General features: G+C 40.3%; 1 protein-coding gene across 17 annotated transcripts in view; it reads right to left on the reverse strand.

Moving 5' to 3' along the window:
* Positions 1-23,132, reverse strand: part of Baz2b (bromodomain adjacent to zinc finger domain 2B) — a 325,749-nt gene that overhangs the window by 2,549 nt on the left and 300,068 nt on the right. For 13 of the 17 annotated variants that reach the window (XM_052723263.1, XM_052723259.1, XM_052723269.1 and 10 more), the window contains 11 exons: positions 21,838-21,900; positions 20,664-20,808; positions 15,415-16,067; positions 14,621-14,894; positions 14,292-14,447; positions 13,382-13,542; positions 8,761-9,071; positions 8,240-8,375; positions 4,534-4,680; positions 419-684; positions 191-334 (listed from right to left, as the gene is read on the reverse strand). In XM_052723263.1, coding sequence (XP_052579223.1) covers positions 191-334; positions 419-684; positions 4,534-4,680; positions 8,240-8,375; positions 8,761-9,071; positions 13,382-13,542; positions 14,292-14,447; positions 14,621-14,894; positions 15,415-16,067; positions 20,664-20,808; positions 21,838-21,900 — 2,456 coding nt within the window. Of the gene's footprint in view, positions 1-190; positions 335-418; positions 685-4,533; positions 4,681-8,239; positions 8,376-8,760; positions 9,072-13,381; positions 13,543-14,291; positions 14,448-14,620; positions 14,895-15,414; positions 16,068-20,663; positions 20,809-21,837; positions 21,901-23,132 lie in introns of those variants that run through there. The other 4 variants (XM_052723268.1, XM_052723267.1, XM_052723266.1 and 1 more) reach the window with 2 other exon arrangements.

Genomic DNA, 23,132 nt, shown 5'->3' on the forward strand with positions numbered 1-23,132 from the left:
TCCCACCACTTTCCTAACCCTCTGGCCACCCTATGACCCTCATTCAAAAGTGTTACACCAGTCAAGTGTGGAAACATTTCTTACACACTACAAAAAATTCACAGCCTCCACAAATACTTTACGATATGTCACCATGTTAAACCTTCAATATCAATACTCGCTATTTGCTGAACAGAAATTATTCACTTACTGTCCATTATTTAGTTTTTCTCTGATTGTGGAAAAATCCATAGGCTTCTTAATGACTTTCTTATAGCCAGGTACAAGTTTCAAGTTTACAGGAAGTAGAAAAGGCCAGGCATCCTCATGAGTTTCCATCTCAGTCAGGATCATACTAAAGAAAATAATGTTTGGAATCAGTACCTATACCTTGGAATCTCCCAAATTAGGTATAAAAACTGAAGGAAAGATAAGCTACCTGCAGAGAGTCAGGTCTTTGGAGTCATCTCTTTTGGACTTCTTAACTGAAGTGGCACTTTCTCCTCTGGAGAAGCTGCCGGCAGGGTTCTCCTCCAGCTTCCTTTTCTTGAGCTCTTTGCTTCCTCTTTTGAACGAGCTGCTGGTGGAAGTGGAGTCTTCATCCTCCGTGTCCCCAGCCACATTCCCTCTCTTGCTTTTCTTGGACTCATTTGTCTTTTTTCCTTTGACATGAATTTTTTTTATTTTTATAGTCTGACCACTTGCCTTAAATTAAAAAAAAAAAAGTAGATAGGGTATAAGAAAACAACTGTTTACAGACTTTCTATTATGTTATATCATAAATGTTTGGTAGGATCAACAAGAAATACTAACTCTGCGTTAGAAGATGGATAATTCTATTCTTTTACAGAGATCTGGGAATTTCTTCTCCTACAATATGAGTGACACCTAATAAAGCATGGGGAAAATAATCTATTTTAAAAATTCTCAAAACTGGCCGGGTGCCTTTAATCCCAGCACTCAGGAGGCAGAGGCAGGTGGATCTCTTTGAGTTTGAGGCCAGCCTGGTCTACAGAACGAGATCCAGGACAGGCACCAAAACTACACAGAGAAACCCTGTCTTGAACCCCCCCCCCCCCAAAAAAAAAGCATGGAGAAAACAATCTATTTTAAAAATTCTTAAAACTGGGTGGCAGTGGCTCATGCCTTTAATCCCAGCACTCAGGAGGCAGAGGTAGGCAGATCTCTGTGAGTTCAGGCCAGCCTGGTCTACAGAGTGAGTTCCAGGATAGCCAGGACTGTTTCACAAAGAAACCCTGTTTCAAAAAATAAATAAATAAATAAATAAATGGATGAAAAAAAAAAAAAAGAAAAATTCTTAAAACTGGAGATGGAGCTCCACAGTGTAGAACTGATCACCAGTATTCCTATAGCCTAGGCTGCTAACCAAGTGAGGGGTTAATCAGGTGAGGAGCTAACCAGGTAAGGGCTAACCAAGGGAGGGGTTAACCAGGTGAGGAGTTAACCGGGTGAGAGGCTAGCCAAAGGAGGGCTAACCAGGTGAGGGGCTAACCAAGGGAGGGGCTAATCAGGTAAGACTTAACCAAGGGAGGGCTAACCAGGTGAGGTGCTAACCAGGTGAGGGCTAACCAGGAGAGGGCTAACCAGGAGAGGGGCTAACCAAGGTGGGGCACAGGGCTCTTTTTCAGAGCACAGCACAACTAGGAACAAACATGTCAGTAAATGAAACCATGGAGGTTATTAGCAGTGATAATGAAGAGGAACTAGAAAGCTGGAACAAACAGGAAAATGAGCTCAAGAAGCACCAGGTGGAAAATTAGATTTTTAAAGTGATCCAATGATGAGAAGAATTTCACGAGTTGTGGCTCAAAGCACAGACAAAGATGGGGAGAAAAATGTCTCTTTTTGAGAAAAATGAAGTAAACTAAAATACCAAAGGTCTTAAATGAAAGTGTTGCTCCATTTACTAAATAAGGCATGTTGGGCTAAAATCTCAGAGTGGTTTGTTTTCTCTTCTGTAAAATAAAAGCAGCCACGTATCTATGAAAGTCAGCTATGTGCTCATCAAGACTGACACATCCAACCACAGACTACAGTGAGATCCTGTGCCTTGGTTCAGAAAAGGGAAGTGCCTCTTTTGAGGATTAAAGGTTATGCTACATGTAATATGTCATAAAAGGTACATGTAATGTTACTAGTAATGTAGTAATGTTTTTGCCTTAATATTTCAAATGGCACATTCTAATGTCTTTCACAAAACTACTCCCTTGCCCAGAAATCTGCAGAATGATATGACCACTCTGATAATAACTTAGCTGACTGCAAACATTTTTTTTGGAGTATTTTAAAGCAATTTCATTGAGGATAAATTTACCTCAACCAGTGATATTATTAAAATGTGCATAAGGAGTTAAAATTATTTGGTTCTCTACCCACTACACTGTTGACAGGTTATGAGGAAAGTTAAGGAGCTATTTTAATTCAATTCACTAAAATGAAAAAAAAAAGTGCAAATACACTTTCCCACAGATTACTGAAGAATCACTACTCTCTGTCATGAACTGAAATAATTTAAATGCTTAATTAAGTCTTTTCCCCACTTAGTTTCCTTTTGAGTGTTCTTAATACACTGAACTTAAACAATCAGATATTCTTTTAAAAAAGAAAGGCCTAACAATAAAAAAATTCCCTTAATGATGATTAAGGTAGACAGCTATGTGATTTCAAACTACGCAGAGTGACTCAAACCTATGATTTTAGTACTTAGGAGGCTGATGCAGGAGGACTACCTTGAGTCTGAGGCCAGCCTGGGCTATTAAGTAAGTCCCAGGCCTGCTTGGACTACAGACTTAGATCCTAAGTCAAAGAATAAATGAACAAATACAAATAAAAATGCAGTAACATTTCAAGAATGATGGGTGAAGATCTCTAGTTTCTATTTGAACTAGTAGATTGCCTGGCACAGTTTTTTTTTTTTTTTTTTTTTTTTCTGATTTAGGATCATTTTCTAACCAATTAATACATTGCACCGAGAAAACATACAATGAAATGGAAAAAGACTTTCTGATGTTACAGACCGGTGAGTGTCCTTCAGTGAATGCTGCGTTACTTGCTTGATACTGCAGATACACAGACTCTGAAGCCTTTCTCAGTGGACTCAGAGTCCAGTAACTAGAGGGAGGATGGAAGGGATTGACTAGAAATAAATCACCATGCATGACTAATTCCAATTCATGTTTGCAAGTTAAAGAACTGGACATTGTTCACAGCCACATATAGTTACAAAGAGAAAGGCACAGAACAGAAGGCTGGAATAACCATAACGAAGGGCTAACTAAATAACATACTAAGAGAGGCAAAGGACCTAACATGAATGTATCATTCTAATGATGGATGACTGATACGTTAAGTCATAGGGAAGGAAACAGTGATTATAATTGAAGGTTCTGGGTAGAACAGAGGACCACTGGAGTGACAGGAGGAGGAACCTGGGAAATGAAAATTTCGAACTGAGCTCATGAACGGGGGTAGGCACTGGCAAGCACTCGGTCAAGTATAAAGTTAGAAGACTGTCAGATGTAAGGAATACTTACCGAAGAGTCAGGTCTTCAATTAACACTGATCTCTACACACTTCATAGTCCTTACCGTTTAATCCTACAACTAAATTTCTTCCTTCCTATTTTATTGTGGTGCTAAGGACTGAACTTAGGGCCTTGAAAATGACACAAAAGCTAAATCCTTAACCCTTCTTTTACTGAGACAAGTCTATTTATGTAAGCTCAGAGTGGTCCCAAGTTCCTCATCTTCCTGTTGATGGCTCCATAGTGCTGGGATTATAGGTGTGTTTGTCATGATAGCCAAGTCATTTCTTCTTAATTTATTATATTTCTATTTCTCCATCCCTCCTCTCCCCATCTCTCTCTCTTCCTGAGACAAGGTTTCTCTGTATAGCTTTGGAGCCTCTCCTGGAACTCACTCTGTAGACCAGGCTGGCCTCGAACTCACAGAGATTCGCCTGCCTCTGCCTCCTGAGTGCTGGGATTAAAGGCGTGAGCCACCACTGCCTGGCCTATTACTCCTCTCATAATTTGGTTCACAGGTTTCTACTTTAAATGTGACTGGAAAATGACTAAAAAAAAAAGTGTTCATTATCATTTGACTAGACATTCTCTTCCAAGTCACATATCCAAGAGAACCAAATAGAGTTCTTATAAAAACTGGTCCATGAACGATAAGAGAATCATTCACAGTATCTGGAAGGTAGAAACAACTCAGATGTTTACCAGCTGATGACCGAATAAGCGAAAGTCTATATAACAGAGTATTATTTGACTATAAAAAAAGTACCGAACAATGCTAGAACATGAACTTTCCAAGTATTTTAGGTAAGAGAGGACAGCAGATACATGGTATATCTGTAAAAAGGCTTTTGGTATTATGAAAATGTTTTCGAATTTAATAGTGGTGAAGTTGCACAACTTTGTGAATGCATTAATAATTAATAGGCTGTTTAAAAAAGATGAATTTTATAAAATGTGACAAGCCACAGAACCCTGGTAATTTAAAAAGCTTGGTTTCCCACTGTTCTTACCTTAGCGATGCACGCTGGACAAAACCAGTCCCCATCTGGAATAGTCGTAATCTTGGGCCTGTGGCAGTAGGTATGGCAGCCTTTGTCACAGCCGTCACAGAGCAGAAGCAGCTCCTCGTTATCTCCCTTTCGGCAGATTTGGCAGTACTACAAACACATGAAAATCACTTACAATTAGTCCTCTGCTGTGAGGACTAGCTGCTGGGATATTAAACAAACCATAATTCCTAGGTTCTATTAATAATGATCACTCCGCTTGATAACAAATTTATAATAGCCACACACATCTATGTATCTCTCATTACACAGATATGGACCACATGACGGGCGAGCAATTCTTCTGGGGTAAAAGCACACTTCAAATACACTGCATAGAACAAAGCTAGAGGTCGAATGCCTTCACACACTTCAGAAGCATGTACACGTCAACGTATGAAGTCATCAACATGACATCAGAGCACACAAAGCAATGAAGAGCTCTAATACATGGGGCTTTAAACGTTTCATCTTTTGCTTATCTTATTGTCCTTATGATATTCTGAGAAAGAAATAAGAGTTAGAATAGCTCTTAATATCGGAATTCAGAAACGTCTTAGTGTAATTAGACACATTAAGAAGATATTCCTAATTGTACACAATCCATCTATAATTTATGACTGACTTAAAAAATGTGTCTAAACAGTGAACTCTGAAAACCAACCCAAGTCAAATTTCTGCCACAAATATAGAAAATGCATCTTAAAAATTATCTCCAAGGAAGAAAACAATAAATTAGAGAATTTACGGTCATGATTTATTTTCTATAACTAAAAATAGTTCTCCTTTATTGAACAATGTATAATACCATTAATTACTTCAAGTATCCCCTGGTAGACACAGTGTGTATAACAATTTCAGAAAGGGAGAGAGGCGGAGCCCACAGCATCCAAGGCAGCTGCGAGAGCGGAGTGTACCGCTCTCAGGATCACCGCAACTCAGGACACGGTCAGGCCATGAGAGAAATTACCTTGCAATCAGTAGTTCAAAAGTGGCAATAGTTAAGTGGGAATTCATGTACATTAAAGTTAGGAATTTATAATCTTAGGAAAAGAATGGTTCAACAATTCAAAATTGCTTTATTTAATTCAATACGTTATATGCTAGCCTAGGAAACACTCCAATAATCTTATATAACTTAATATATATACAAAAGTAGTTTTAAAATGTAATCAATATGCGAGATACATACTATGCAAGGGAACAGATAATGAGAACTGTCTATTAAATACATCAGATATATGTAATATTATAATTATCATGGATGTAAGCACAAAAGCAGTAGAGTTTAATAAGCCCCAAATAAAAGTCTTTCTATTAGAAGGGCTTTCTGAATCCCACACTGCTGAGTAACTTAAGATGCTATTTCACTGAATCCACACTCTATCTTAAAAACTCTATTGTAAAAACACTTATTCAGAAACAACATGTGCAAGTGCAAGGTTATGTTTAAATCTCTTTAACAATATCAAAAATAAGATTCATGAACATAATTTTCTGTTTACTGAGAAAACACTAGAAATACTACAAAGTCTGCTTGACATCTCATGTCCAATTTAAAAATAAGTATTTTCTTATCTTTCCAGAGAAAAAGTGACAAATATCAAATTCTTAGCACTTTGGGAAAAAAAACATAGTAACATCTCACAATTATTATGTGAGATCGTGTACACTGATATTTTGTTTTAACTCCTTTGCTACAAAGCAAAAAAATATGCAGAGAATTACCTGGAAGCAAAGTGGCCATTTCCACTCTCCTGGTAAGCTTGCAATCTCGCTAAGAAGGTATTTTTAAAGGTAATGAACACTTTAACATTTTGTTTAGATTTATTCTGAGGATTATTATGGGTCCTGACATCTATCTATTCAAAGGTCACAAAATACTTGTTAATCTATCAATAGCGAGCCATGGCATCACCATCATCACCATCATGGGCAGTGCTGAGAAAGGAACCCACAGCATTGGAGACACAGGCAGGAGAACTGTGAGTTTGAGGACAGCCTGGGCTACACAGAGAACCTGCCTCAAAAACACAACAATAAAAAAGAAGCAGGTAGCTGGGCGGCAGTGATGCACGCCTTTAATCCCAGCACTCGAGAGGCAGAGGCAGGGGGACCTCTGTGAGTGTGAGGCCAGCCTGGTCTACAGTATGAGTTCCAGGATAGCCAGGACTGTTATATAGAGAAACCTTGTCTCGGAAAGAGAGAGAGAGAGAGAGAGAGAGAGAGAGAGAGAGAGAGAGAGAGAGAGAGGAAACAGACAGAAAGAGAGACAGAGAGACAGAGAGAAGCAGGTATATAAACATTTTTGGTAGAGTTTGGTGGTTTGTTTTTTTTCTTGGACACAGGGTTACTTTGCATAGACCAGGGTGGCCTTGAACTCACAGAGCTCCACCTGCCTATGCCTCCCGAGCGCTGGGATTTAAGGAGTGCGCCACCATTTCTCGGCCAGTTTGGAGGTTCTTTGTTGAGGGTTATGACAAACTGACCGTGAGGGGAGGATAGAAAAAGTAAGAATAAATTTCATTTTAATGTAAAACTCCAATGTTTTACTCACTGTAGTCTAGACTTCAACAAGTATATTTGCCTAAGGAGATTATATTTTTAGAAGTATATTTTTTAATAATTTTAGGAGAAATATATTGTTAAATATTTTATGTTTCAGAAACTGCACAGCACTTTCAGGCTTACAGTAAATTAAATTTCAACATACTGTAAAAAGCTGCAGATTCAGATTCCAGACATCTTCAGGAAGAAATGAAAAAGCAGAAGACACAAAATGTATCTTGTAAACTGCATATAAGGCCTTGAGCAGTCTAAGCACCGAGGGGAAACTGAAGAAAGGGATGCTGGATTACCAGGAGCTCTTCCTTTCTGTTTCAAGTAAAGGACTTTTCAGCTTTAGCCATTTATGAAAACAAATCTCAAATACTTCAGTTTTAAAGCTGGTCTTTAATTCAAAAACAAATATTAAAGTAATTTGTAAAGGTCTATATATAATAGGTACTTCCATGTATGGTACAAAAATAGGTAACAGGGCACTGTGTACACGATTTAAAACAACTGTCTTTTTGAAAGTATGTGAACTATTGCTGTTATTTTAAGTATGTGGCATTTGTTGGATGCCACGATGAATGCATGCTATCCAACAACCACCTGGGGATTTCCAAAGATGAAGAGTCCATTTTCCTTATCAGGAGAAACACAGAAAGTTCTACTCTCTATGCCAACCTTATCTGATAGTCTGAGTTCTCTGTTTTGTATTTAGTATTCTGATTAGTGATAGAAAAGTAATACAATTAAGGCACAATGGAGCAGATAATGCTAGTATGTAGAGTGCTTACAGGAGTGAACAGCCTTTAAAATATTTCAATTAACAACCATTATACAGTAGAGGAGGCAACTTGTTATGATTATAAACAAGTATTCAAAGGAGACAAAAACAAAATTTGAGCGAAGAGAAGATAACATATTTGGCAGGTTGCTACAAAAAGTTCAAGATAAGAAAAAAGTATAGATTATATGTTATTTAAGAATTAGACACACTCCCAAGTACAATATACATCATTGTAACAATATGGTAATATATAGTTAAGAAAGATCTGCAGGTGGGAAAAAAAAACAAGACAGAGAACATCAGTCATAGTATTTCTTAAATAAAAGCACTTACAACTTTCATAATTGATTTTTCCCATGCTATTGATCTCTGTAACTGCTGGATGCACAGGGCTACCTGTGCGGCACTGCGAGCTTCTGCTAACGCCCTTCTCCAGACCCTGAGCCCTGGAGCAATATCCTCTTCAATTCTGCATTGAGATACAGAGAAATTGAGTAGGTCATGGCCACACTTATGGTCACTGAATGTGAAACAATCATCACACTGAAAGCCAAGCAATGACAAAAACATGTAACAGCCAATAAGTATAAAGTTTAAGCAACTAAATTGGATGTAGTGCACAGACTGTGGCTACGTGCCTTGAAGCTTAGTCACAACCAGATAAATGTAAGATCACTTTGCAAGATTATCAATGCACATCACAAAAATAAAAGTTTTTACAAAGCATCATGCAAATAGCATGATCCACATGGATCACAGACATACAAGAAGATACATAGATAACAGGCAATAGAAAATAGGCTCCAATTAGCAAAGAAGCACAATAATTTGTCAAGTTAATCTCAATAACCTACCCGTCACCATCACCACTAATGGATGGTGCAGGAGCAGGGACAGTAACTGTGCCCACATTATCCAGTTTGATCTGAATGGTGGTACTTAAGGGGCTCTTCAGATACCTTCTCTCAATGTTCCGCTCCAAATCAGCCAGCCTGGTTACAGCTATATCTAGGGGGTTGTCACTCTTCCGTGCCAGTGCATGCGCACTGTTTTCGTCTTCACCAGTGAGTTCTCCATCATGCTCCTTGTACAACTTAGTAAATGACTTATGTTCAAAATATACCAAGTCCTCCCTTTCTGATGCAGGCTCTGGACACATCCAACCCTATACATCAAGAGAATAATGTCATTACAGTTTCTTCTGAAAATGTTAGATGGGTGAGTTACCTTAAACTCAGCAGCAACCACCAGCAGATCTCAAGGATCTAAAAGGTTTTACCTTGTATTTCCTAATTCTAGGTTAAAACAAGCACAAAGAAAGGAAAAGCAGTTGGTAAGTCTGTGAAAAATAACATTGGTTACACAAGCAGTAATATTCAGCAAACGATTGCAAAGGTTTAGATTAACATGTTCATTAAAGCTATACATGTACAGAAAGAGAATGTCTTGGCGGCCTGTGAGGCTTTCTCTTGATTCTCTTCTCATGCCATGCAGGTCCTCATACCCACTACTTTCCGTTTGGCTGCAAAACTCGGCGTTGCTATTACCCTTGCCCATAAAATGCTTCCTTGTCCTCACCTACAAAGACCACTCATCTCGCAGCCCTCATGTCATGAAAGCGTTGCCCGAAGAAGTCCTTCCCTGAACTCCTTCAGGGGTTAAGCGCCCGCCCCCCTTCCCCCGCAGCCTTTCCTAGGATCCTGCAATGCTCTACAGCCTTGCCATGGATGTACCCTTACAATGGCATGAGGATTTGACTAACATCCTTCTCCTGCTAAATATCAGGAGGGTGGGGGCCATGCTGGCTTTCACTCATTTATTTCCAGCACGGTGGAGGTAAAATAATGGGCACTCAATATATACATATTGATTGAATAAATGAATAATTTTATAACCAAGCTTATTCACACTGATCCTTTGTCCCAAACCAAAGATTGTCAACTTTTAACAAGTCCTCCATCTGTGACATTCAGATCTAACATCACTCTCACATGCCATTCAGACCTCAACTCTGCACTCAGATTCCATGACTTGCTCCTCTCTGACACAGCAAGTTTTCAGTCCCTGGTCCTTTATCCATCCTCCCACTTCTTAGTCAACTATTCACCTGGGTCCCGTCAGTCAAAAATCTCACTCATTTTCTTACAACAGAACAGTCTCAACTCTACACAGTTTGGACCGATCTCTCCCAAATATCCAGCAGAAATCAGTTCACTCTTTAAAATTCACACATTAACCTGTATTTCTTTATGATTAGTTACTAGATTCTGCACCCATGTGCCCATATTTTACCTTCCTATTATAAGGCAAGCTTTCTGGGAATTAGAAGTACATTTTGTCCAATATTGTAGTGTTTATTGTCTGATTAAAAACAAAACTACTACTGAGCAAAAGTATATTTAAAAAAAACAGAAGGAATTCTTTGCAAATTAAATCTCTTTAGAAATTATTGTTTTATTCTCTGTATTAAGAACAAATGGTGCCAGTTGGTGGCGGCACATGCCTTTAATCCCAGCACTCGGGAGGCAGAGGCAGGCGGATCTCTGTGAGTTCCAGGAAAGGCTCCAAAGCTACACAGAGAAACCCTGTCTCAAACAAAACAAAACAAACAAACAAACAAAAAGACCAAATGGCCTCCTTTATCTCAACAGAATATCCATCTAGAAAGAAAGCACAGGAAATCACACACAGTGGAACACAAAACTGAAACAGGAGGATGATCGTGAGTTTGTGGGCTGCTGGCAAGCGTGAGGAACTGGACAAGGCAGAATACTTATAAATACTTAGGGTACATATACAGGCGCAGGGACAACTTATGTCACAGAAACCTTCCCACATTCTAAAAGGGAAACAAAATAGCTAAATAACAGAAACCTTGTAAATATGATACTTCAATTTCTGCAAAGTAACTGTCGAGACAACAACAAAAGAACTAGATCCGAATTAGGAAATCAAAAGGCAGATGGTGGCACTCTGGCCAAAAGGTGCTACTTTAGAGAAGGTCCTTAGTGCCAGTGTCCAAAGGCTCTGCATTTGTTCTGTTGATACATGTCTGAATGAATATTAGGTGGTTGCTATAAATCTGCAATATTTAAAACTAGGAAGAAAACTTAATGTTTTGGGTAACTGACTATGATAAAAGTAGCTCTGCATGTCGAAAAGTACACTCAAATAAAGCTAATAATAATGTAACAAAGGTAAATGAAAATTTTAGCTTTGACATTTCTGTGATAAATCAGAAAAATACAGTATGTGAAAGAGGTTCGGGGAGTTTTGCTCCGGCCCATACTTAGTAAAGCCATGTGATGGTGTGGGTGTTACAGAGTGCCACCGGTTCAGAGAGTGGCAATGGACACACAGGGTCGGTCACATGAGGCAGCCCATGGATATCTTCATGGACAATTACAGATTCACTATTCGAAAGAGGTCGTAGACCCCCGTACTTTTCAGAAAACATCAGGAATTTGGGAGCCACTTCACAGGGCTCATGGCTCACAAAAGAGAAAACACAGAGACACAGAGCTGTCCCCAGCCAGTGGGGAACAAGAGGACTTTAGCATATACTCGACGACCGAGACGAGGGGCCGATTTTCCTACAATATACAAAGAAAACACCAACATTCTTAGCAATATGAAAATACAAATGAGTAGATCTAATAGATCAACAGCACGAGTTTAATGTGCTTTCATAATGGCAAGCTCCTCAGGCTAAAAGCATTTTCTTTTTAAGAAAAAACATGATTAAGTCTTCTACAGCTAGTAAAACATCTTATTATTTTTACTTTTGTTTTAAAATCACTTAAAGACAACCGAAGACTAATAAAATGATAATTCACTTCTCAGAATAATACAGCACAAATCACAAGCAGCTTCCCAACAGGGTGCTGAGACCCTCCACTCAGATGCAAACTCCACGTAGGTTAGCTGCTGAGAACACTAGCAAGAGCACTGAAGCCCGAGATGCGCTGGGACCAAGGGAGCCAGTGTGGCTGGCTGGTCAGACCACACTCCAATCTATGAACACCTAACATGCTTTCCCAACTGCTGCTCAGTGAGCGTTGGCAAATTAGACCACACTCCAATCTATGAACACCTGACACGCTTTCCCAACTGCTGCTCAGTGAGCGTTGGCAAATTAGATGGAATACGTTGAAGGAAAGTTAAAACCATGTAACCCAACAAGTAGTAACAAGTGACCATGACAGAGCGCAAAATCAGAGCGTGGAAAGCAGATGCACGGTGTGAGAAAGCATGCCAACCATTCAGGAGAAAACCCTTTCACACTGCCTATGGGCCTACAGCCTGATAATTGATCTTCATGCTAAAGATACTGTGTCACCAAGACAATTTAAATTACACTCGTTATTCTTAATTTAAGGAGGCAGTGAAATGCATAAACCAAGAGATCCAACAAACATCTTAAAAAATCATAGCACTAAATGGAATAATTTTCATTTCTCCAGAAAATTATCATGTATGGAAGAGTTCCTTTGCTAAAGATGCCAGATAAATGAGGTGTGTGGACAGTTCACAGGCTAGGGGGAGGAGATATACATACAGTTTTAGGCACAATAGTTTTAAAAAGTAATAAATTTTGCTTTCTAATGTTAGTAATACGTTTGTGGCAAAAAAGGGACATATTAGCTCTGGAAAATGATGGTTTTTGGAGACCTTCAAAACTAATTATGAAGCAAAATTTAAATTATTGGGCAGGATAAGATTATGTAATAGGTTTTCCTTCTGAATGAAATATAAATATCAAGTGAAATGATTTAAGAGAGCCCAGTTTTCTAAGCCTCTGAAGCTTCCTCTGCTTAGTCAAACTCATCGGCACAGCTGCACCACCTGTGCCCTCTTCCTAAGCCTAAGCATCTTGGGTAGTACGTAAGACCTTCCTTCTACCTCTCCGGCAGAAATCAGCTCTGACCATTGCCTGGGACATGTCACATCCACCAGATGTATGTGCTTCACGGATCCTAATATGCCTGTATCGTCCTTCCAGTTTAGACTATACATGGTAAAAGTCTGACATACAACAGTTAAAAATAAGAGAGTTCTTGGTCTTCTATGAAACATTACAGCAGGACTTTGTTAAGATTTAGAGGGAAAACTTTACTTATCATGGTGAAAACAAAAATTTGCTTGAGGTAAAGAACTCCATACCAGAAATGATTTCTGTGAATACCATTAAGGAGGCAGCAAGATGTAAACAAACAAAAAACAAAAAAACACACACATAGGCTACACAGTCAAACAGGCTTGGCTTGCACACATTCTTTGCCACTTAAATGATGACTGGCAGGTTATTTATATTGTTCCCTTACCTGTAAGACAGGAGAGATTAACTCAGGACTGTTTTGAGAATTAAATGAAATAATGTGAAAACATTTAGTACAATAACTAGATTATACAAGGCCTATCATAAAATTACCTTCCATTTTCCTAAAAGCAGACTGGATGCCAAGCTAGCTTTACCTTCACTTGCAAACTTGCTGATGCAACCCTCCTCTCCAGGTCCTCGACTTGCTGGAGGATGCTCAGGTCCAGTTCCATCGCTTGCTCTTCTACTGACCAGTTTTCCACGATATCTCGAGTTACTTGATTTTCTTCATTTTCATTGAATTCAATAATAGCAACTACATTTGAAAAGAAAGCACTTTTTAAAACTATTTCATTTCTAACCCCTGCATGATGACTTCTTCCTCTAAATGAGTAAAATGCTAGGGACACTACGCACATCAAAATTTTTAACATATATACATGTACAAGCACATGCAGTCCATTGCTGAATAAGAAATTGTCTAAGACACACAAAACAATATGTGTACAGGTACTAAAAATGATAGAAAGTAATACAATTTGAGAAAAGCCATTAGTCACTGTTAAGCAACATTTAAAATAATAAAGTGCGTGTGTGCTGGAGAGATGGCTCAGTGGCTAAAAGCACGTACTGTTCATCCAAAAGACTCAAGTCTGATTCCCAGCACACACATTATGTGGTGCACAACCAACTATAATTCAAGCTCCAGGAGGATCCAATACATCTGGCTTATGCATACACATTCATAATTAAAAATAATAAGAATAATTGGAAAATAAATAAAAGTAATAAAAAATACATATTAAAATGTTTTAGGGTAAAAGAACAAATTTTGGGGGCTGGAGAAATGGCTCAGCGGTTAAGAGCACTAGCTGCTCTTCCAGAGGACCTGGATTCAATTGCCAGCATCCATATAGCAGCTCACAATTGTCTGGAACTCCAGTTCCAGAGGATCTGACACCATCACACAGACAAATGTGCACATAAAACAAAAAGATACAAACAAAAAGGTTGTGAGTTTCAATACGAAGAATGAGTTTTCATACTAAATAAGAGGACACACACCATCCTTATTCCTCACGCAGGCTTGAGTGATGTAGTCCAAGTGCTTGTGCATCTGCTTCTGCAATGCCTTTTCCCTCATCCCTCGGAGGTGCAGCACTCGGAGCAGTGTCTTCAGGTCCTCGGGGTCAATAATTCTCCACCAACCAAACTGCATTTCTAAGTCAAGACAAATCATGTGCATAGTTTATATTATTTTGAGTAGGAATAACGGCACAGACCAAATCTCAAGAGTTGCTGGCCACACAGAACTCCCTTTGAGATACACTGACAAGAGAGAAACTGCCACCATGAGATGCAGTAAGTACTGCAAGCTGCCGCTGTCTACCTACCTTCTGGGATAGGTTTGGGACTTGGGAAATCGACTGGCTTTGCTACTTCAGGAGCTGCTGCCTGAGCTGTGGAGGCCTTTTCCGGGGGAGGGACTGGAGATTCACTTTTACTTGAAGCAACACTGGAGGTCAAGAATGAACTGGCATTTCCTTCGGGCAGTGCCAACCCTGACCCCAGACCAGGCAAAGGTGATGTGAAGGGGACACTGGAAGTGAGTACACCAGCAGGCCACCCACAGAACTGAAGTCCCATCATAGACACGCCACTTTTCATCTGTAAAACAAAACATGTTCAACTCAGATTGGGGTTCAGAGGGTAAAGGCCCTTGAGTTCAATCCCGGAGACTCCCATGATAGATGGGAAGAGCCATGCAAGTTGCCCTTGATCTCCATATACTTAATGTAATAACAACATTTACAAAACAAAACAATACCCATGAGTCTAAAGAGTTGGGAGAATGTTTAGAAACTGAAATTCTTTTTCAAATTCTAAAACAATATCCATTTACCAGAGAAAAACTAAATTCATTAGCCACAATGTTGCCTTTCGTGTTATTTGTCCCCCAGGGTAATTACTTGCTAGTTATACTACAACTGTAACAAATGAGAACTAAGGCCAACTTAGACCCAGGTTAGAAGCAGGAGTGCTAATGAAGCTTGGTGACCGACATTCTAACTGCTTTGCTTTTCAGACTGTGTTAGGATACTTTAACTCTGACTGAAGCTCTCCATGAAGAAGATCAGCAGAGGTTAAATAAAGTACTGTCACAATGTGTTTTGTGAGCATTACTAACCTGAAGAGGCGATAAAGCAAATGGATTCAGTCCAGCAGGGTTCTGAACAGAGGCTGATCCGAGAAGTGGAGCAGGAGCAGGTGACGGCGACTTGGATGGTGGCTGTGACTGAGGAGTCACCAACGCAGCGGACACGTCGGCATGGGTCAAGGAAGTGTCATCACAAGGTGTTCTTGGCAAAAGGCTAAACCACTGTCTGTTCTTTTCAGTCAGTGTTCTGAGCAGCTGGTCGTTGGGGAGAGGACTGTACAACTTCCCACAACCACCCGAGCCAGTGCTAAACAGACCCAAGTCTGTCTTCTCCATGCTGCTCTGCCCTGCCGCCGAGGGAACGCTCCCCAGGGAATGCTTCCCACCGTTCTGATGGGACAACGTGCACCCGTTCGTGCTAACATTCGCTTTTGGGGGGCTCATAACATCCGACTCTGGAGGCATTTTAGCTACTTCCAAAAGCTTGCTTAACTTGGAGAAAGAGCCAGGTTTCTGAAGAAAGAGATTTGTGTTATCTTTCTCTTTGAGGTCATCCTGCTGCTCACAGTGATCTGGAATGGAACAGTTTAAAGTGTCCGCAGGAGTCTCAAATACTTCTTCTTTGACCTGGAGACTTTCTGCCTTTTTAAGCTTTTCTTTTTCTTTTGCAATTTCTTCTAGGCCTAGAAAAGTGAAAGATGCTATTAAAGTAAGTTATACATGTCAAACCATTACTGAAGTTAAATTTTATTATTCCCCAAATTATACACATATACATCAAACTTCTACACCATCTTATATTCCCCATGTTTTCTTTTTGATGGATTTTTTTCAGTCATTAATTAAATATAGGGTCTGTGGAGATGGCTCAGTGGCTAACAATGCTCACTGTGAGAGCCTGAGGACCAGAGTTTGAGGCCCCGCACCCACATAAACAGCAGGCATGTATGACCATGCATGCCTGGAACTCAGGAGTTGGAGGAGAGTCCACGTGCCAGTCAGGCTAGTGGAAATAGTGGCCTTCTGCAGCCAGGGACCCCGTCTCAAGGCAATAAAGTAGAGTGGTAAAGGAGACATGCTATGTCCTCCTCATGCATGGTGCAGACACACACAACATACATGTCTGCCCCCCAACACACACACACACACACACACACACACACACACACACACACACACACACACACACACTTTAAAATGTACAGTTATTAATAACAAAACCTAAACAGTAAAAACTACTAGATCAGAAGGCAGTGGTGGCGCACGCCTTTAATCCCAGCACTCGGGAGGCAGAGCCATGTGGATCTCTGTGAGTTCAAGGCCAGCCTGGTCTACCAAGTGAGTTCCAGGAAAGGCACAAAGCTACACAGAGAAACCCTGTCTCAAAAAACCAAAAAAAACAAAAAAACAAAAAAACAAAAAACCTACTAGATCTATATAACACTTTCGGGAGTTCTCCATGTACCTCTCAGTCTACATAATATGAAAAAGGGAGTCTAGTCTAGTCTACCTACTCAAATAAACTGAGACTATATATAAAACGTCAACAAATATACAACTACATCATAGATTTTAATATCTACATGATACTGAATGGATGACATCATGACTAATCTGCTGAGAGACAGCAGTAGAGCGTAATTATCTACTATTAACAATAAATGATATGTGTTCTCACTTGTGGATTTTTATTTCTGATCTATTTCCTTGGGTAAATTCCTTAAAACGAGCAACTAAAGATACATACTTTTTAAGAGTTCTTGAAATATACTGTCAAACTGTCCTCTATAAAGTTTGGGTCAAATTTAGGACCAAATACACTCACCCCAGAAGCACATAAGGATGGCTATTTTCCTACATCCTCAACAAAATTGGATGCTATCAGTTTTTTTGTCTTTGCCAATGACCAGCAGGTAAAAAAGTACATTGGATCACATCTGATCATGAGCGGACTAAATGTCCTTTTGTGGTTCACTATTTATTTCTCCTATTAATGAATTTTAAGATGAATTTTAGGAACTCTTAAAATGATAACTCTACTACTTTATTCTGTCTGAAATGCAGCAGACTTTCTGGTTAACATATTCAGTCATGAAGGAGCAGAGTAAGTCCATCCTGTCTACTCTTCCATCTTTACTTCTGCTCAAGACTAATCCTGTTTAATCAGATTTATATATGTGTAACGTCCCCCCAGGAGTTATACACATACACACACACACACACACACACACACACACACACACACACACACACACACCCTACCTAGCTTCTGGCAGTCACCATTTTTTCATAGTATTTATTTCCCACTTGAATAGCTTCTTTGAAGATCTATGTGTATATGTCCTTTGTTCCTGTTTTATGGTGTGTGTTTGTAACTTATGGTTTGGAGTACTGCAAAAATAGAATTCTGTACACCCTTCTGCAATATGGGAGAAGATCCCAGTTCCTTACTAAGGCCTCAGCACTCTACAGGATCTGACAGACCCCCTATAGGCTCTGCCCTGTTGGCCCTGGAACCCATCGCTGTTCCGATCTCCCGCTTCTGCTTCTCAGATGTGTGAGGACTTTTCCTCAGGGCCTCTGCACTTGCTGTTCTGCAGGATCTGTTCACTGCTTCTTAGCCTTCATGTCTCAGGTTAAATATTTTCTCAAAGAGTTGTCTCTCATCATCCTATGTGCAATAGGTTTCTCCCCACTCATCTTGGAATATCATTCTGTATTACTTCCTTTACAGAGTCCACCACTGAACGAAGCAATCAATTTTAAATTCTCTCTTCTATAATAATGGAATTCCACTCAATAAGCTCTCCTAAACATGGTGGCTGCTATAAAACAGAGGACGCAGTCAGAGCCGGAGATAGTGACAAAACCCTACTGTGGCATGCACATGGTCCACAGTTTCAGTGGTGGAAGGGTGCGTCCGATTCTCCCTGAAGCTCCACTGTGAGAGCTTCTCATGGCAAAACACATTACGGGACTTCATTCTGACCGCACACATGACACTCTGAGTATATCATATCTAGCCAGTTCTCCATTAACATTGGAAAGCTCTCACATCTTTCTCTTAAATTAACTTCTAATTAGAATTTATACTATATATCATACTAATTCTCCAGAGCAGCTTAGATACTAGGGACTAATTTGTGAAATAACCACAAGCAGCTTATTTGCCCGAGTCTTTGCTGGTCCTCAAAATCGCAGGGACTAATAGTCACAGGAGTCACCCCTCGAGTCACATCTGGGTTGGAAAGAAAATGTACAGGGAGAGGACATGTCTGAAAAGGCAAGGGTTCCTCCAAGAAGACTGGTCACAATTCTGTCTCTGTTCTTTCTCTTTCTGTTTTTTAAGATGCTGAGAGTTCATATAAAGTTTTCATTTAAGAATTGTGGTTCTATTACTAAAACAAAAGCATAAAAGCAAATGCTTTGTTTACAATTTCTACTGTCTTCTACATGGTTAACCAACTGACTGCAGCAGTAACTTTTTCTATAGGAAAGCAGATCTCCCTCCTTCCTAAAACGGTCTTGCTATGATAGAGCCCAAGGTGGTCTCAAACCCTGCACCTCTCACATGATGGAATTACAGAAATGAGCCCAGTGCCTGGTTATGGATTGTTCCTCATGTAACTTTGTGCCTCCTCTAGAACCTATACATTGAAAGGACACATGCTGACAGAAGTTCTGTATTCTATATGCCACCAAGGGTCAAGAGCCACGCCCTGGAATTCACAAGTGCTGATACAATCCTTCCATCCTATCAGAATTCTGACTCAGCTATGGAGTTCTGAGACGCTAGGCTCAACAGCTTTACTGAACACAGAAGTTTAAGATGTATCATACAGTTAATGGAATGGAGGTTTAAAGATGAAATATCAAAAACTGGTGGTGACATGAAAGACGAAGTTAAAAGGGTTTAGGTGCTCACAAATTTCAAATATGAACAACATTTCAAATAGAAACGAAGATTTTGGAAAGAATCTCAGAGTTAATCTTCTGCAGTTCTGTCAGGACAGTGCTTGCTGGGAAAGGGAGAGCATAAGCCACGGGTCTAGAAGTCTGACAGCGGGAGAAGACACATGTGCAGCAGAGTCACAAGGGGACAGCGAGGACACTGTCCACAGTGCAGAGTCACAAGGGGACAGCGAGGACACCACCCACAGTGCAGAGTCACAAGGAGACAGTGAGGACACTGTCCACAGTGCAGCAGAGTCACAAGGGGACAGGGGGACAGTGAGGACACTGCCCAAAGTGCAGCAGAGTCACAAGGAGACAGTGAGGACACCGCCCACAGTGCAGAGTCACAAGGGGACAGTGAGGATACCACCCACAGTGCAGCAGAGTCACAAGGGGACAGTGAGGACACTGCCCACAGTGCAGCAGAGTCACAAGGGGACAGTGAGAACACCGCCCACAGTGCAGAGTCACAAGGGGACAGTGAGGATACCACCCACAGTGCAGCAGAGTCACAAGGGGACAGTGAGGACACCGCCCACAGTGCAGCAGAGTCACAAGGGGACAGTGAGGATACCGCCCACAGTGCAGAGTCACAAGGGGACAGTGAGGATACCACCCACAGTGCAACAGAGTCACAAGGGGACAGTGAGGACACCGCCCACAGTGCAGAGTCACAAGGGGACAGTGAGGATACCACCCACAGTGCAACAGAGTCACAAGGGGACAGTGAGGACACCGCCCACAGTGCAGCAGACTGACATGAGATGGCAGCAGCAGAAAAGCCATAGGCATGAAGGAAGCACTCATCAGTACAGAGGCTTTAAGGGAATGGGAACTGAATATTCACTATGACCAGTAATAAAGCACGCTTGATCATGAAAGGACACAAGACACGACACTAGCAATAAGCTTAAAAAAAAAAGTAATCCTAGCCAGGCAGTGGGGATGCATGACTTTAATTCCAGCACCCAGGAGGCAGAGGCAGGCAGATCTCGTGAGTTCGAGACCAGCCTGGTCTACAGAGAAACCCTGTCTCGAAAAAACAAAACAAAACGAACAAACATACATATATATAAATACATATATATATAAACACACACATATATATATATATATTAGTATCCTGGTGGGTGATGGTGGCACACTCCTTTAATCCCAGCACTCAGAAGACAGAGGCAGGTAGATCTCTGTGAGTTTGAGGCCAGCCTGGTCTACAGAGCAAGTTCCAGGACAGTCAGGGCTACACAGAGAACCCTGTCTAGAAAAACAAAACCAAAAAGAAACAACAAGAAATACAATACCCCATTTAGATTAGTAGTTCTTACCTTCACCACTTTCCATGCCTTCTACAAAAATCCCTCCACACTGAGGAAGAATCCAGTATCGGCGTCGGTAACGATCCTGACCAAACATCATCGAGCGTAATGAGTGAGAAGCGTCAAAGAGCTTTCGTCTGTACTGGCTCTGTTGCTGTTAAAAAGCCATCCACATAGTTACATCACAGCCATAAGTGCCTTAAAAGTTACCAAAGACATCCTGTGTCATCATGCTGCACAGCAAAAGGACTAATGTTACACACCCAGTACAATTCCAGTCACACTGATGACAGAAATGACTTGAAGGGTGATTTCAAAACAAATGAGGATAGTAAGAAAGATCTTGGATTCAAGCAAGGGCTTAAAAGGTAAGTTTTATTTTACCAGGATCTTCTTAAACACATAAGAACACGATTGTATACGCCATCAAATACATTACTAAGCCAGAACAATTAGCTAACTTCAGTACACTGCCAATACTTCTGTATATAGTTTGCTTAGCTTTATACACATTTGATGCCTTGTCCCCACATGCCTAAATGCTGACCTACAGCTAGGGACTGACAGAGTAATATACAGGCATCTCACAGTACTTAAGAACTAATTTTTCTGCCATGAATCTGAAGGAGAGTAGGGATGGGTCTAAGAGAGGGCTTGGAGAGAGGAAAGGGAAGGAAGAAATATTATAATTATATTATAATCTAACAAAATACCTTAATGTTTATTACAAAAAAGACTCATCTTAAATTTTACTAATGATACTGAATACAGAATATAAATTTTAATGATAAATACAATAAATATGTACAGGTCATAAGTCTAAAGTGAGTATAATAAATAAATGCACAAGTGTAAAATGAAATATGAATATTCAAACTACTACTATGAACTCATAGAAATTTTTTGGGTAATAAGTTCCAAGAGATTATATTTTACTGTACACTAATTTAAAGGTACAACTGAGGAGTCTAGAACTCTTTCTGCATAGATTTGGTTAAGAACAATGTGTCAGAGGCTTCTAACCCTAGCATTCAGCTCGTGAAGTTTAACTGAGTGTTTCTGGAGTTCTTCTGTTTAACTGCTTCTAGAAGCTTGCTGTTCCTTAGCAGTGAGAAAGAGCAATCCCAGACAAACGGATTTGGGACTCGGCCCCCACAGTGCAGACACGGCGGAACGTGCTTACTTTGCTCAGTTTTTCAATCTGCTTTTCTAGCTCCTCAACGCTCGCTGTTTGGTCACCTTCATCCTAAATGTGACAAAACACAGGATCAATTATCTGCCTGACAGTTTCATCCGTTAATCATCAGATACTGCAAGAGTACACACACACACACACACACACACACACACACACACACACACACACACACTCACACATGCGCGTGCGCGCTTTTATTTGTATATAAGGTGTATAAAGCAGTAAAAGCGGCATGGGGGGGGTCTCTCCGAGGGTCCCTTCTGAGGCTATTTTGTTTGCTTGTCTTGTGTCGGTGCAGAGGCTTTACCACGCTACAAAAGTAGTCTAACACTGAGCTGTACCCTCAAACCCACTTTTTAAGGGTCTTGCTTAAAGTGAGGGCCTTGTGCATAGCACATGAGCATTCAATCACAGAGCTACATCCTTAGCCTTTCAATTCACTTTTGATATTCCCTCTGAGCATTTTTTTCTGACATTCCCATCCAGTAAGAAGCACCTTTTTTCACAAGTCACAAGCACTTACTCATAAACGTCAGAAAAGAGACGTACCTAGTACACAGAAGTACAAGGAGGAAAGACTTCCATATCTTACCGCCACTTCTTATCTATGCACTTCTTATCCAAAGTCAGGGACAGAGTTATTTTGGCTTTTATGTAGACTGTTTGAGCTAAAAGTAACATGAATTCTCATTGGGATTAAATAAACCTCAAAAAGACAATAGGCCTCCAAACCCTTAAATCCTGACTCTCAACTAGATACTTAAATACTGATGTAAGTGATCTTTTGATAAGCAGGACAAAATGTTTTCAGAATTCACTAAAGCAAGAATTACTTTCCAATCAACAGATAATTAGAATAAGGTAACAAAGTAGTAATGCATCAGCCAAATCAAGCAAAGGTAACCCCTCCACTTGTCTTGTGCCGCGGGATTGTCCTAAGGCTTGGCGAAAACAAGGCAAGTATCCTACAACTGCGGTACACCCAACCTGCAAAATGTAATTTTTAATACTTCTCTCAGGATGAGAGAAGTGACAGTCTATGAAGTTTTAGTTAATGGAGTTTTGGTTAATCATAATTTTAGTCGGGTGGTGGTGGCGCAAGTCTTTAATCCCATCATTTGGGATGCAGAAGCAGGTGGATCCCTGTGAGTTTGAGGCCAGCCTAGTCTACAAGGGAGTTCTGGGACAGCCAGGACTACAGAGAAAACCTTGTCTTGAAAAACTCCAAAACAAAAAACAGAGCAAACAAACAAAACCCTGTAATTGTAAGGAACGTCAAA

The sequence above is a fragment of the Peromyscus californicus genome, unplaced genomic scaffold, assembly GCF_007827085.1.
Source record: "Peromyscus californicus insignis strain IS unplaced genomic scaffold, ASM782708v3 Scaffold_7__1_contigs__length_154581171, whole genome shotgun sequence".
Lineage (NCBI taxonomy): Eukaryota > Metazoa > Chordata > Mammalia > Rodentia > Cricetidae > Peromyscus > Peromyscus californicus.